Source organism: Carex rostrata, chromosome 8, assembly GCF_964058835.1.
Source record: "Carex rostrata chromosome 8, lpCarRost1.2, whole genome shotgun sequence".
Classification (NCBI taxonomy): Eukaryota; Viridiplantae; Streptophyta; class Magnoliopsida; order Poales; family Cyperaceae; genus Carex; species Carex rostrata.
In genome coordinates, this window is record NC_135925.1 from 707660 (window position 1) to 720332 (window position 12673).

Here is a 12673-nt window from a genome sequence, read left to right on the forward strand (position 1 = left end):
CCATCATGGGCATTAACATGAAATGACCAAAAAAAAAAACATTAACATGTTGGATTGGAATCCTTAAATTCAATTATATAGAATTTGGAGATGATAATAATTCGTAATCAAGGAATACTTTCCTGTCAAAAAAATTTAATTAGCACAAATGCTGATTTAGCTCCAGATAGTAGATAAAATAGTACATTGATTTATTGCGCCCTGAAGAATCTCAAAAATTACATATAAACACAGGAAGTACCCCGTGCGCGTCCCAGAATGTACAATTATCGCACGCATCCCCCCGTTCCACCAAAAAAGCTCACAAATACTCTTTTATTTGCTCGCCTCGCATGAATAGTTGACCAAAAAAAAGTGGTTATTCCGATTTCTCTGAAAAATCTCAAAGAACAAATCAGTAGTACTTCCTACATTTTCTGTGGAGCCAGTGTTTGTGGGGATGTCTTCTGAAAATGTGGCTGCATGCAATCATGTACTGGTAAATCTGATCAGAATTTCAGACATAAGTCTTCTGAAACTCTTCTTATTGTGCCTTTATCTTTCAAAAAGCAACAATAGACAGATTCGGATTCTATCTGTATGAACTTGGAAGTATAAAGCCATACAGAGATTCGGAGAAAAACTGCTCTGCTAATTTCAGCAATCAGATAATCTAGAGCAGGACCGGACAATGTTTCGGACTCAATTTTCGTCCAAAAAATATATCAAGTGGCTAAGATCTGGAAAAAGATTGATAAAAAAAAGTTGCTGAGACTAGATCTACTTTTCAAGGATCCCCTGACAAGGTCGTTGAGATAAAAATCTCCTCCATAATCTATTGCAAAGCTATATAAAAAACCTAGATCAATCTAAAATTTATCTAAAATCAGTTTATAATTATTGCTGTCTTTTGATGCTTCACAAGAATTAGGGCAATAAGAAGCAAAAATCATAGAATAATTATGACTCGTGCAAAAGATTACTAGAATTGACAATTTCCAAATTTGATAATTTTCACTACAAATCGAGAAAACATATACAGAAATGCAAAGGGAAAAACACACATGAATTTGGGCATACCTTTCAAAGCTTTTGTTGCTCGGAGCGAAGGCGATTTAAGAGAAATAATCTAGCAGTTATGCACGTCCTTTGCAGAAATAATTTCTGGATCTTGCAAGTCTACTAGATCTATAAATAAGAAGAGCACAAATTTTGACAAATATTGAGATTAGATTTCAGAAAAAAGTGAGATTGCGCCACCGATAAGACTGAGGACCTGAAAATGGGAGCAATTTATAACACATGCAAGAAAAGAATATCATTAAATGCAAAAGTTAACTAAAATAAAAAGAAATTTTGAACCTTGAAGCCAAACAAAGTTTTTTAATCTAATTTGCTTAAATTTTTTTTTTTATATTTATGTTCCACACAATCAATGGAACCCTAATACATAGAAACTGAACTGGAGGGGAGAACCAAATAATTAGACCGTCAATTGAACCCTAATACTGACCTTGAATCACACAAATACATAGAAACTAAACTGGAGAATAATTATACCAAACTAGGAGGGGAGCTCCACCATAAGCAACTTAGCTTTCCTGAATTCTGGAAAGGGATGCAAAGGCACAAGAAAATCAATATAAGCATACATATACACTAATAAAAAGCAACACAGACACCGGGATTTCAGGAATGACACAAAACTTTCATCAAAATTGAACATTGGACAAAGAGGAAATTGGGACTAATCTGCTTTACTCATCATACTGTTGTGTAAAGTTATCATAAACTTTGAGATATAACCCGTGTTATCTCTATTCTCCGATATACTTTAATGTCAATGCAATACCTTCAAAGGACATCTAATGCAGATATAAGAATATTAATAGCCAAACGAACTAAATTGGAAATTAGTCCTTTTCATCAGATAGTGTACAAGTAGTCAATAACACACATTAGTGTACTGCTAATTCGATATAAACAATTCTCATACTATACAATATACACACTCCTCCCGACCACCCTCACCTCCAAACAAAAATAAATAAATAATGGTAAAAAAAAAGGCACACTGTGTATGCACAGCAATGGCCCACAAAATTATCCAAGACTCATCTAATCATCTTTCATGGTAATCTGATGATGTCTCTTTTGCCCGACCTCCACAAGCAGCGTCAGAAGCGCCTCACAAACATGAGAAGTATCCACCTCACTAGATGGCTCATCTTTGAGTGAAGAATAGACCATCCATGCATGGTCTAATTTCCTATCTGGTCGAACGACCACTGACCCAGGTACCTCAGCATCTCGTCTCGTGACCAATCCATCGCTCTTCTCTCCATACCTACATTACACATCTCCTCTAATTCAGTAGGGTTCTTCTGACATGCATACTAGACTGCAAAGTCTCAGCAAAAACAACTCTGCCTGATATTTTGACCAATATGTCCCACTGAATCCAACCTTTCTAGTAATCAACAATTACGTTTAGAAATTTATAGACCTTGAGTTTATTGGGTCATGAAAAAAATAGTTTGGCCAAACAAAACATTTATCAAATTACAAATATATTACCCACAGCAGCATAAATTGCATAGAAGATATAAGCAGGCTATTATGTCAACGGAAACAATGTAAATTTATTCTCTAGGCAGATTGGAGTATTTGCCATAACTTTATCAGTCTTAACTCATCCTAGCTCCCTTATGTCATTGCTTACACATTACATATAGTATGGAACTCCTTTACAGTCTTACTAAGCACACAAGCGAAACTAGCACAAGTAAAAGGAGAATAAGGACGCACGACCCAATAGCAAGTGTCATTGTGTTGCAAATACTTGTCAAGGCCGACAGAAAAAAATGAAGCAAAAAAGTTGAAAATAAAATTTTTACATGCCTTGTTTGGAGGAGCTGGGAGCAGGCAGCCATGGTGGCAGCGAGAGGCATGACAACCGGCAGTCTGGTAGGCTGACTGTCAGTAAGTGACGGAGCAATGGCAGGGAGCTCAAAGTGGGCCACGTGAGACAAGGTGGTGAGTGTAGTTGAAGTGATGCCGGCTTCAGTGTGGAAGGAGACTATTGGGATTTCTTTTGGTAAAGGATGATTTCTAATGAAGTCCTTCCTTTTCTCATATGTCAGGTCCTCCAGTGCCTGTAGGTCACCCTAAGTAGAAAAGAAAAGAAAAAATTCAAATATTTCTGTAATGCATTCGAAATAATCTAGCATACTCAAAATAAACAGAAAGTTTATCATGCAATAATGTTCTTTAAAGAATAACATAATTCCCATTTCAGCTTCAAAGTTTTGCCTCTTTTCTTTTTACTATTTTTTAAGTTTAGGTCCTCATATTGGTCAAACCGTCCCATAAAAAAATTGAATCAAATTTTAATCCAGCAAAGGGGCCACGTTCAAACTTAAATCTGGCAATTTAAGGGACCAAAAGTAAAGATGACTGAAAAGTTCATGGAGGATTCCCCAACAACCAGGAAATGATAGCGGAGTTAGGGGTTGTGTAAAGTTAAGGTACTGAAATGCTAAAATGGGCATCATTTAACAGTTTGACAACCAAGACAGGAATCAACTTAACATAACTGATTTCACTTCATCAGCTAATTCAGGGTATTCCTTGCACTTATTAGATGGAGTGTCACGGCAGACCCAGGAGCAGGTCTAAAGGTTAGCCACCCCCATTATTTTAAAAATTTAATAATCTGTATTGAAATTTAATTAAATTTCCTTTCTTTTTAGGTTTTTATACAGTTTAACCCCTCTCAGATAAAATATCAAGTGTGTGCTTGTAGCCTTGTGGTTAGAATTCCACTTTGTGGTTGTGAAGCTTGGGTTCAAATCCCAGTGGCCACATATTTATATTATTCATTTTACGCCCTCCCACCCCCCCACCCCCCACACACACAAAAAAAAAAAAAAACCCCACATCTAAATTTTATAGTTCCACCCCTGGGCAAACCAGTGCAAAAAAACTGGAACCTCGAAAACCTCGGGCACCAAAATTGACCAGACTGATTCTTTACGTGGCAATTTGCATAATTTTCACATCAAGAATAGATTAGATACCTTAAGCACTTTGCATATTAAAATCTCCATAATCTTCCTCAGCCTAACATAATCACCAAGCTGCCCCTCTCTTAATATATCAGAGGCCACTGGGCTACCTCCATAGGGGCTCTGTGCCAGTACCAGTCCAGCAACCTTATCTCTTAATTCAGGCCAGTATAAAGATAGAGCAGCAGCTGAGTCTACACCGCCTTTACTGTGTCCTAGAATCAGTACCTTCTTCTGGGCACCCCAGTATATCTCCTCTATGTAGTCCTTTACCTCCCTTGCATTTGTCTCAACTGAAGCCTATACAAATCGAACCCAGAATAATGTTATTTACAGAATGGATGTTTTAATGCATACCTATACAGAAAACTCAATATTAAGTTTAATGCCGACTAAGGTATTCAAATGCTGAGACTCGTGCCTCAAAACAGGTTATAGCATTAGACTATAATATAAATGAACAGAAGAAAATATGAATACCTCACTATGAATTTTGGCAATATGGCAAGCCAAACCCATCTTTGAGAAATATGTTTTTGTCTTGACAAAATACAGGGATCCGTGATTGCTAAATAGACCTGTGAAAGCAACAAAATTTAGTATAGACATTGGATAAATGCATTAAGAATTCTCGCATTTTGAGCCAGGTTACCTGGAACCAGCAAGTAGACCACTGAATTGGGCAATTTATGCTCATTCCTCCTGGTTAAATACAAACAAAAGCATTTTTTGATTAACACATTGAACTGCTACAATTATATAATACTTGTGATTCATTAAATATATAAGATTGGATTTGCACACCTTATGCTCTCTAATATTTCCATGAAACGGCTAGTTCCATCTTCGGTTGGGGGCATGCTTGTGTCTTTTTGTAGCCATCCGATATCATCTGCTGATCCACGAATCGTCTTTCTAGCACGATCCACAAGGCTGAAAAAATAGTTTTATTAAACAAGTTGCTACCAGTCAACAAGAGAAGTTTACAATTAAAAGGAGAAAGGGTTGAGGGGTAGAACCAACTTAATAAAACAAAACAATTTCATCATAACCCGCAATAGCTCCAATATCTTAGGTGGTATTTGGTTGAGTCCTAAATCATGAGCAAGGGGTTTAGGCCTCAGTTATTCCACCAAACACTGATTAATTAGGCCGGCCTACTTAGGTGTAACTCAAATTAGGCCTCTAAATTTGAACCACCTCTCCAGATGGCTTAAGAGTTAGTCCCCCTACACCCCATTGTCAGTGACTATCCATATTTTTTCCCCTCGTATCTCTTCTTTGGTCGATACTATTTCTTAAGAGCTTAGGCCATGGCATAACTTTAGGCCTCAACCAAACATAAATAGCTCAGGCCAGCCTAAGTTGGAATAAACAACTTAGGTCTCAACCAAACACCACCTAATGTTTAGTGATCTCTCAGATTTTCTAATATCAGTATTAGACTAATACAATAAAGCAGATATTCATACTCTTGAAACAGTGAGGTGCCATTTTGGAAGAAACTTGTTGGTCGCATTAGTGCTGTCAGTTCACTAGTTGGGTTTCCACCAGAACTTTCTCCTTGGTCATGCGCCGATAGATTAGAGTTGGTATCACTACTTGATTCAGAGTTATCAACACCGACTCTGAGAGATGTGTTTGATGGGAGTTCTATAAGTTCATGTCCCTCCTCAGAATTACCTTTATTATCAACATGTCAATAAACCAAAGAACAAAGTGCAGTCCATTTTAGGTATTCTAAAAAATAAATTGATTATTTCAAAAATTGCAAATAATGCCAGTTTTTTTTTTTTACATGACCAACACCCCTAATAAATCTTTTTAAGACATTTACCAAGTAAACTGAAGCATTATATACAATGAGGGAGAAAATTATGCTATATCAAATTTGCTACATGTTTGCCATGTCATAGAAAACGTTTTTCCAAGCCCAAATATCCAATAAAGCTAAAAATAAGCCAAGCGATTTAGAAGTGGGGATCCCCCTTAGTATTAGAAGGCTTCATAGCAATTTCGTAGTACTGAGATAACTGCATCCAACTATAAGAAGAACAAAAAAAATCCATTCATTGTGTACTTTTCCTTTCCTTTATTTTTGTATGTGCATGCTTACCTGAATAACCAGAGAAACACTGAGTTAAATAGGAAGCTGTCTGTGCAAAATAAGAGGCAGCATCATTTAATGGGGGTATAGATAGAAGTTGCTGGGAGTCACAGCCACTGTCTCCCGAATAATTGTCTTCAACCTATTATGACCAGTTGATCATCAAAACAAGAGAAGGGAGAAACATGAAGTAATGTAAGATTCCAGCCATATGTTCAACACTGACCTACTTTTGTTTGTTGGGGGGATTTCATATATACCCCTCAAATACTTCGAAATCACGATTTCCCCATCTAAAATTCATTGTATCGTATTTACTCCTCTAAATTTCAAAAACTCACAAATTTACCCAATTTTTGCCTGTTCTATTAAAACTCATTTTAAATTAATAAAGGGTAAAATGGGAACTTTATAATTTTAAAAGAGTTTTAATAGAAAAGGCAATAAATTGGGTAAATTGGTGAGTTTTTGAAACTTAAAAGGATAAATATGATATTATAAATTTTAGGAGGGGAATACATAATTTCGAGATTTTTTAGGGGTATACATGAAATTCCCCTTTGTTAAAGCACGAGCAAATAATGACTTGGGATGAACAAAGCATATGCAAAGAATCTAATTCCAAAGAATTTCAATCCTAAAGCTGACATCCCAATCAAAGACACGCTGAGAATCCTATTCTAAAAGCAAATCAAGGAAGACACTAAAAAAGACCCACCAAGTCAATTTAAGCATATTTCTAACAGCTAAACCATTTTAAGAGGATACACCAAGCAAGAAAAAGGTCTATACTTTGTATAAGATGTCCGCAGGTAAGCAAATTGGCCCCAAAAAAAGAAACATTTTTTTTTATAAATATTATTGCTAATAAAAAGAAGTTGCATATAGAAAGAAATAAAACCGATGCTTACAGCTACAACAGATTGCTCAGCAGAACCAGTTGGCTTGTCCATCAAAACCAGTACTACTCTAGAGCAAAAGGTCATAGTAAGTTCCCCAAGTGTATTAAAAGGAAATGAGTTAATAAACATGCCAAATGAATTTAGTAAAGCACAGACAATTTACACAAGCAATATATATAGGAGTTGGCTACGGTGCTACGTGTAGCATAGAGGACCTCTGTGCAACGGCTCAATATTTGAGTTTTCAAAATCCTAACGGTCGATCCAAACCGTTTAACATGATCTCCATATGAATATGTACTTGCAAACCAAATTTTACATTTTTTAGAAGTTTTGTACTATTTTTTTAGATAGGTAGAAAATCACATTGATCTGAATAGTAAAAAAATTCAAAAAAATGTAAAATTTGGTTTGCAAGTACATATTCATATGGAGATCATGTTGAATGGTTCGGATCGACCATTAGGATTTTGAAAACTCAAATATTGAGCCGTTGCATGGAGGCCCTCTATGCTACGCGTAGCATCTTAGCATTTTCCTGTATATATATTCCTAATAACGACAGAGGAAAATTCAATAAATATGATCTAAAAAAGTACTGTACCCTATAGTTTTGCAAAAAAACATATATATATAACAAAATCATGTAATATTGGCCTAAGGGTTGTCAGCAAAAATATTTCCAATAAAATGGTTGAGACTTGCAGCAATTTGAACAGAATTGACCAGCCTCAATGAAATGATGATCTGACCTTAGTCATAGTAAATTCTGATCTGATTCAAAATCTCTAAGAATCATATACCAATTCTTGTGCAATTAGAAAAGAGTATACTGCAGAAATTAAAGCCTGGCAGCATATACCAGCAGATAAACCAACAGGTATCAAATTGAGCAAACTCTACAAATTACCCAAATGTAGAGACTGTTTTGTTAAAAGAGAATAAATGAAAGCAAAACTTTTAACTTATTCTGGTCTTTTGTTCGGGAATAACTTCGATTTACGAGAAAATTACAAAGATGACCAAACCTGAAGCGCTTTTCTTCGTTCCGAAGGAATGATGTCTCTCTTTGTTTTTTTATTCTCTATTTACGCCACTTTTCGTCTTCTTTTTTCCTGTATTTGTCAGTTCCGCAATGGCAAAAAAAAAAAGACGTCTGAAAACGACACAGTTTTTATCGGGGATAAAGGGTTGGGAACTTGGGATTGTATAATATTTCAAGAAGAAAATAGAAAAATTGGATGTCAGAAAGCGCGAGCGGAGAACGAAGAACGCCATGCGTCTTGCGTGTCGGCTTCTTACTTCTGTCGGACCTACGTGTCACTAGAGACTTACGTATCATTAAAAGCCCATATATACTTATGGGCTGTGGCCTGCGTAGGAAACCCAAAATATTTTGAGGAGGACTGCATCCGAAGGCCCTTAAACCATATTATGCCGAAGAATTTCATTACCATCCCATTTATTTGAGAAATTGGGGTTGGTTGGGCATCACATCAAACGGTTTGATATTTGATCGGAGTTGTGCATCAAGATTCACCTTGACAGTTTAGATATTTTTGCATATAAAGAGTGTACGAATCTTGATACAGATCGAAGAGTTCCGACTGTACCATCTCTTCACTTGTTTATTTGATGGTGTTGCAAGTAGGGGTTTCATCGGTTCGGTTTTTAAAACCGAAATAAAATAGAAAAATTCAAGCTTTATTCGTTTTTTTTTTTTTAAATACAATCGAATATCAAAATAAACTTATCAATCAAATTAAAATTGAACTAAATTTTGATTTGTTCAGTTAAACCAAAATAAGAATATTAATCATAATAATAAAGATTATTTTGTTACTTTTTTTAACCTTTTAAGATGGATATAAAATTTTTGTTTAGTTCAGTATAACCGGTTTTAAACTGAACCAAGCAATATACGTTATTATAATTCTACTTTACCAAGGGGCCCATAAAATATCATCACTCATTATAAATGAGGGGCAATGATACTTTTGACATATAACTTTCTCCCACACAAGTTATATACAAGGAACTAATATTTTTGTCACCACTTATGATAAGCAGCTTTTAATACTAATTACATTATATACTTCTCATGTGAAAAATAAATACATCTCATATCTTAGAATTCCGAGACACAATGAAAATATTAATGACACTAACATAACCCATATAATATTTTCATTCGTTAGGTCTGTTCAATATATGAAACATTTCATATACTCATGTTATTAAACGATAAGCCTTTATCAACATTTATAGAACTACAATGTACTTTAATCAACATGACAAACTTATCATGGTATATTAGTGTTCCATGCTAATAACCAAGTTTGTGAACATTTTAGATATTTATGTTTGTCATCATATAGAGTTTTATGGTTCAAGACCAAGAGCATCTTCTTGAACACTTCTAAAGATAAACATAAATTTCATGGAACAAAATGCATGTAGCATCCAATTCATAAACATAACATATAAAAGTGATCAACATAAGATAACTTTTAGAACACATATCTAACAACTATAAGAAAAAAATATCAATGAAAATAATAATAATAATCCAAAAATTAAGACACGTGTTAATAGCTCAATTCGAATCTAATATCAAATATCGTACAACAATTCAATATCAACATATAATATGATATCAAAAAACATAAATAAAAAGTGTTATCGTGTGTATGTATAGGATATATACATACACACATATTATAAGAGAAATATATATTCACACACACGTTCCAATTTATATTTTTCTTTGTTTTCAATTTATATTCCTCTTCTTCTTTGTTTCCAATTTAGAATACACACACACATTGATATGTTATATATTGGAAATATATTCTAAACTGCCCACAACAATATGTAGTAGCACATGTGGTGAGTATGTTTTTAACTAAATTTAAACTTTTATACATAGAACCGATGCATTTAATCAAAAGAAGACCAATTATGTAATTGGAGGATTGAGATCAAATCCGAAGTTTCATCTTTCAATCGTAGCCATTGGCGGATCGGACACCCAACGTGCTTAATAATAGAATGGAGATAACCATCTTAATATTAATTATAATCAATTTATAATTAATCAATAAGATTCTCCGATTAGCTCCTATACGGTGTGACCCAATATGATCTGTGTTATGTTGGTAAATAGAATTAAATCTGTTTTAACTTATATAATCATAGGAGACATCTGACATCTGCACTATGATCATCCAATTACACAGATGATGTTGTATTGTACAATACCACGATCCAGTAAACTATTTTACTCGTGTTAATTCTTTTGTCTCATAGTTATCAGATCAGTTTCAAGATAGGTGTGTGTCATCCTTGCAAAATTAATATTTTCTTGATCTTGAGCAGATTATCAAATATAATTACTCTTTTAATTATACCGCTAGCAGATAATCTTACTCTATCAAGGGGCCCAATGATACTATAATTCGTATAGAGATACGAGGGACAATAGTACTTTTGATAAACCATCACTACCTCAGCTAAGCTATGTATACCGAAGAGCTACCGTTATGACTACGTTTTACCGACAGCGTTAGATAACAATCACACATACACATCTCTTAGTAGGAAAGATGAATACCTCATACTTTAGAACTTAACACTGAATGAAAACATTAATGACACGAACACAATTCCATTTAATGTTTCATTCGGGGTCTGTCAAATATCATGTTCCTAGAGCATGTATCTATGTGATTAAAATGACATCTCTTGTCAATGGTCTGTAAAACTTAACCATTTTTTAATCCACATACTAACCTTATAACAGTTAATTAGTATTCCTGCTAATTACCTCGGTTAGAGACTTTTAAGAATATATATCATCTATATTATGAAATTTCACAATTCTAGTTATTGACTCTAGTCATATAAAGAAATGATTCATAAATGCAATAATACTCAAGGAAACAAAATGACAGTTTATTAATCATTCAATTTATGAACAAAGCTTTATGATAATTTATCGTATTATTGACTTCTAGATTATTACAAACTAACAGGGTTGACCCGTACTGGCTGTGACTGTGGACGCATTAGGCTCGGACTTTTTTTTTGTGAAGTGCTGAAATACTGGAAATTCGTCTAAGTGTTGAGTGCGTCCGTACTGGGAGCCTTTTCTTCATTTTTCATCGTTTCCTGCAGTCTAAAACCAAGCAAACGCAGTAACTTGATTCTAAGTTTATTCTATTCACTTTATATTCATAATACAAGATATTTGATGTTATTTTATGATAAAAACTATATCAAATGCGTATATAATTTATGCCTATCAGTTTATATGCTTACGAGTAACATTTTAAAATGTTATAAAGATAGTTTTAAATGTTTGGATATTAGCACTGGAAATGGAAGTTAGACAATATTGGAAGGTTTTTTCTGTTAAACTACTTGAGGGACGCGCTCGGGTATGATGGCTCGGGGAATCAGAACATTTCTCTTAATTTATTTAGGGGATCACTTGATAACATATATCTTGACAATCTTCAAAAATATAAAGTTTAAATTTGAAATCTAACATTGTATGTATGATTTATATGACAATCATATCTATATAAAATAATGAAGCTTACCTGAAATTGCAACGTTTGAAAATTAACAATTTTTGATATAACTTCCATTAATAAAATTATTAGTAGGTATTTAAAGTTACTAACTTAAAAAAAAAAACTTTGATATATCCATAACGAACACTCAAATTGCATGCAACTTTAAATTCCCTTTTTAAATGCTCAACTTTTTCTTGAAAAATCACTGTCAAAATCTCTACTCATTGAATTATATAATATTTACTATATCAATTTTATTTAGTATGGATATTTTAAAAATTCGTATGTAAATTGTTATTTTATATTTCTTTCTACTATTTGTAAGTGTTATTTTACAATTTGTTGTAATTTATTTAGACGTACTAATATCACCTGAGGAAATTTCACTTCCAACAAAGATTCAACCAAGATTCTAAATAGTGATAATCGCATTATTGCTTGTAAGGTCCGAAAAAACTATAGTGTATCTACTGCACGTTTATAGCTAGTTATTTAGAATCCTGATAAAAAAAAACAATTCATAACGTAGTAGCTTTTAAGATTCGAAAAAACTATAGCGTAGCTATTTAGAACCCTGCTTCCAACTCATCCAACAACATCTATACAAAAAATTAAGTACGAACTGTGTACAAATTGTCTTAATAAAATATTACTCCTTAAAAACTTTAAATTTATATATGCCTACTAATATTGTGCTCGTGTGGTGTAACAAAAATATATTATAAGCAGAGGCGGATTATAGATATGACTGAAAGTGCCAAGCCACTCTAAGATTTTTTTTTTTTATTACTAAGTATATAAAAATCATACTATATTATTTGTTTTACATGTATAAGCTCTTCATAATAATATACAAAGTTAAAGGACTTCAATGTAAATTTTAAAAATACAAAAATTAGATTTATTTCTATTTAGACTAGTGGACCTTCCATGTCTGTGCAGTGGAAAGAACAATATTAAAAGCCCTCTCCAAATTAGAAATGTAATCAACAAATGATATTTTATTTTTAACCTCTCTGTATTCAAATTTTGATTCTG

General features: G+C 33.6%; 1 protein-coding gene across 6 annotated transcripts; it reads right to left on the bottom strand.

Annotated features, from left to right (window-relative positions):
• Positions 1-1899: 1899 nt before the first annotated feature.
• Positions 1900-8309, bottom strand: LOC144557920 (alpha/beta-Hydrolases superfamily protein). 6 transcript variants are annotated; one of them, XM_078306580.1, is made up of 10 exons: positions 8084-8309; positions 7065-7122; positions 6163-6295; positions 5519-5729; positions 4851-4979; positions 4699-4748; positions 4527-4624; positions 4059-4346; positions 2881-3146; positions 1900-2326 (listed from the first exon to the last, which is right to left on the bottom strand). In XM_078306580.1, exons 2-10 carry the CDS (start codon positions 7104-7106, stop codon positions 2098-2100), a joined length of 1446 nt encoding a protein of 481 aa, XP_078162706.1. In that variant the 5' UTR covers positions 7107-7122; positions 8084-8309; the 3' UTR covers positions 1900-2097. The 6 variants fall into 6 exon arrangements, with proteins under 6 accessions (XP_078162706.1, XP_078162710.1, XP_078162707.1 ...); XM_078306584.1 differs by having other exon boundaries at positions 2877-3146; XM_078306581.1 differs by having other exon boundaries at positions 7065-7117; positions 8084-8231.
• Positions 8310-12673: the final 4364 nt, after the last annotated feature.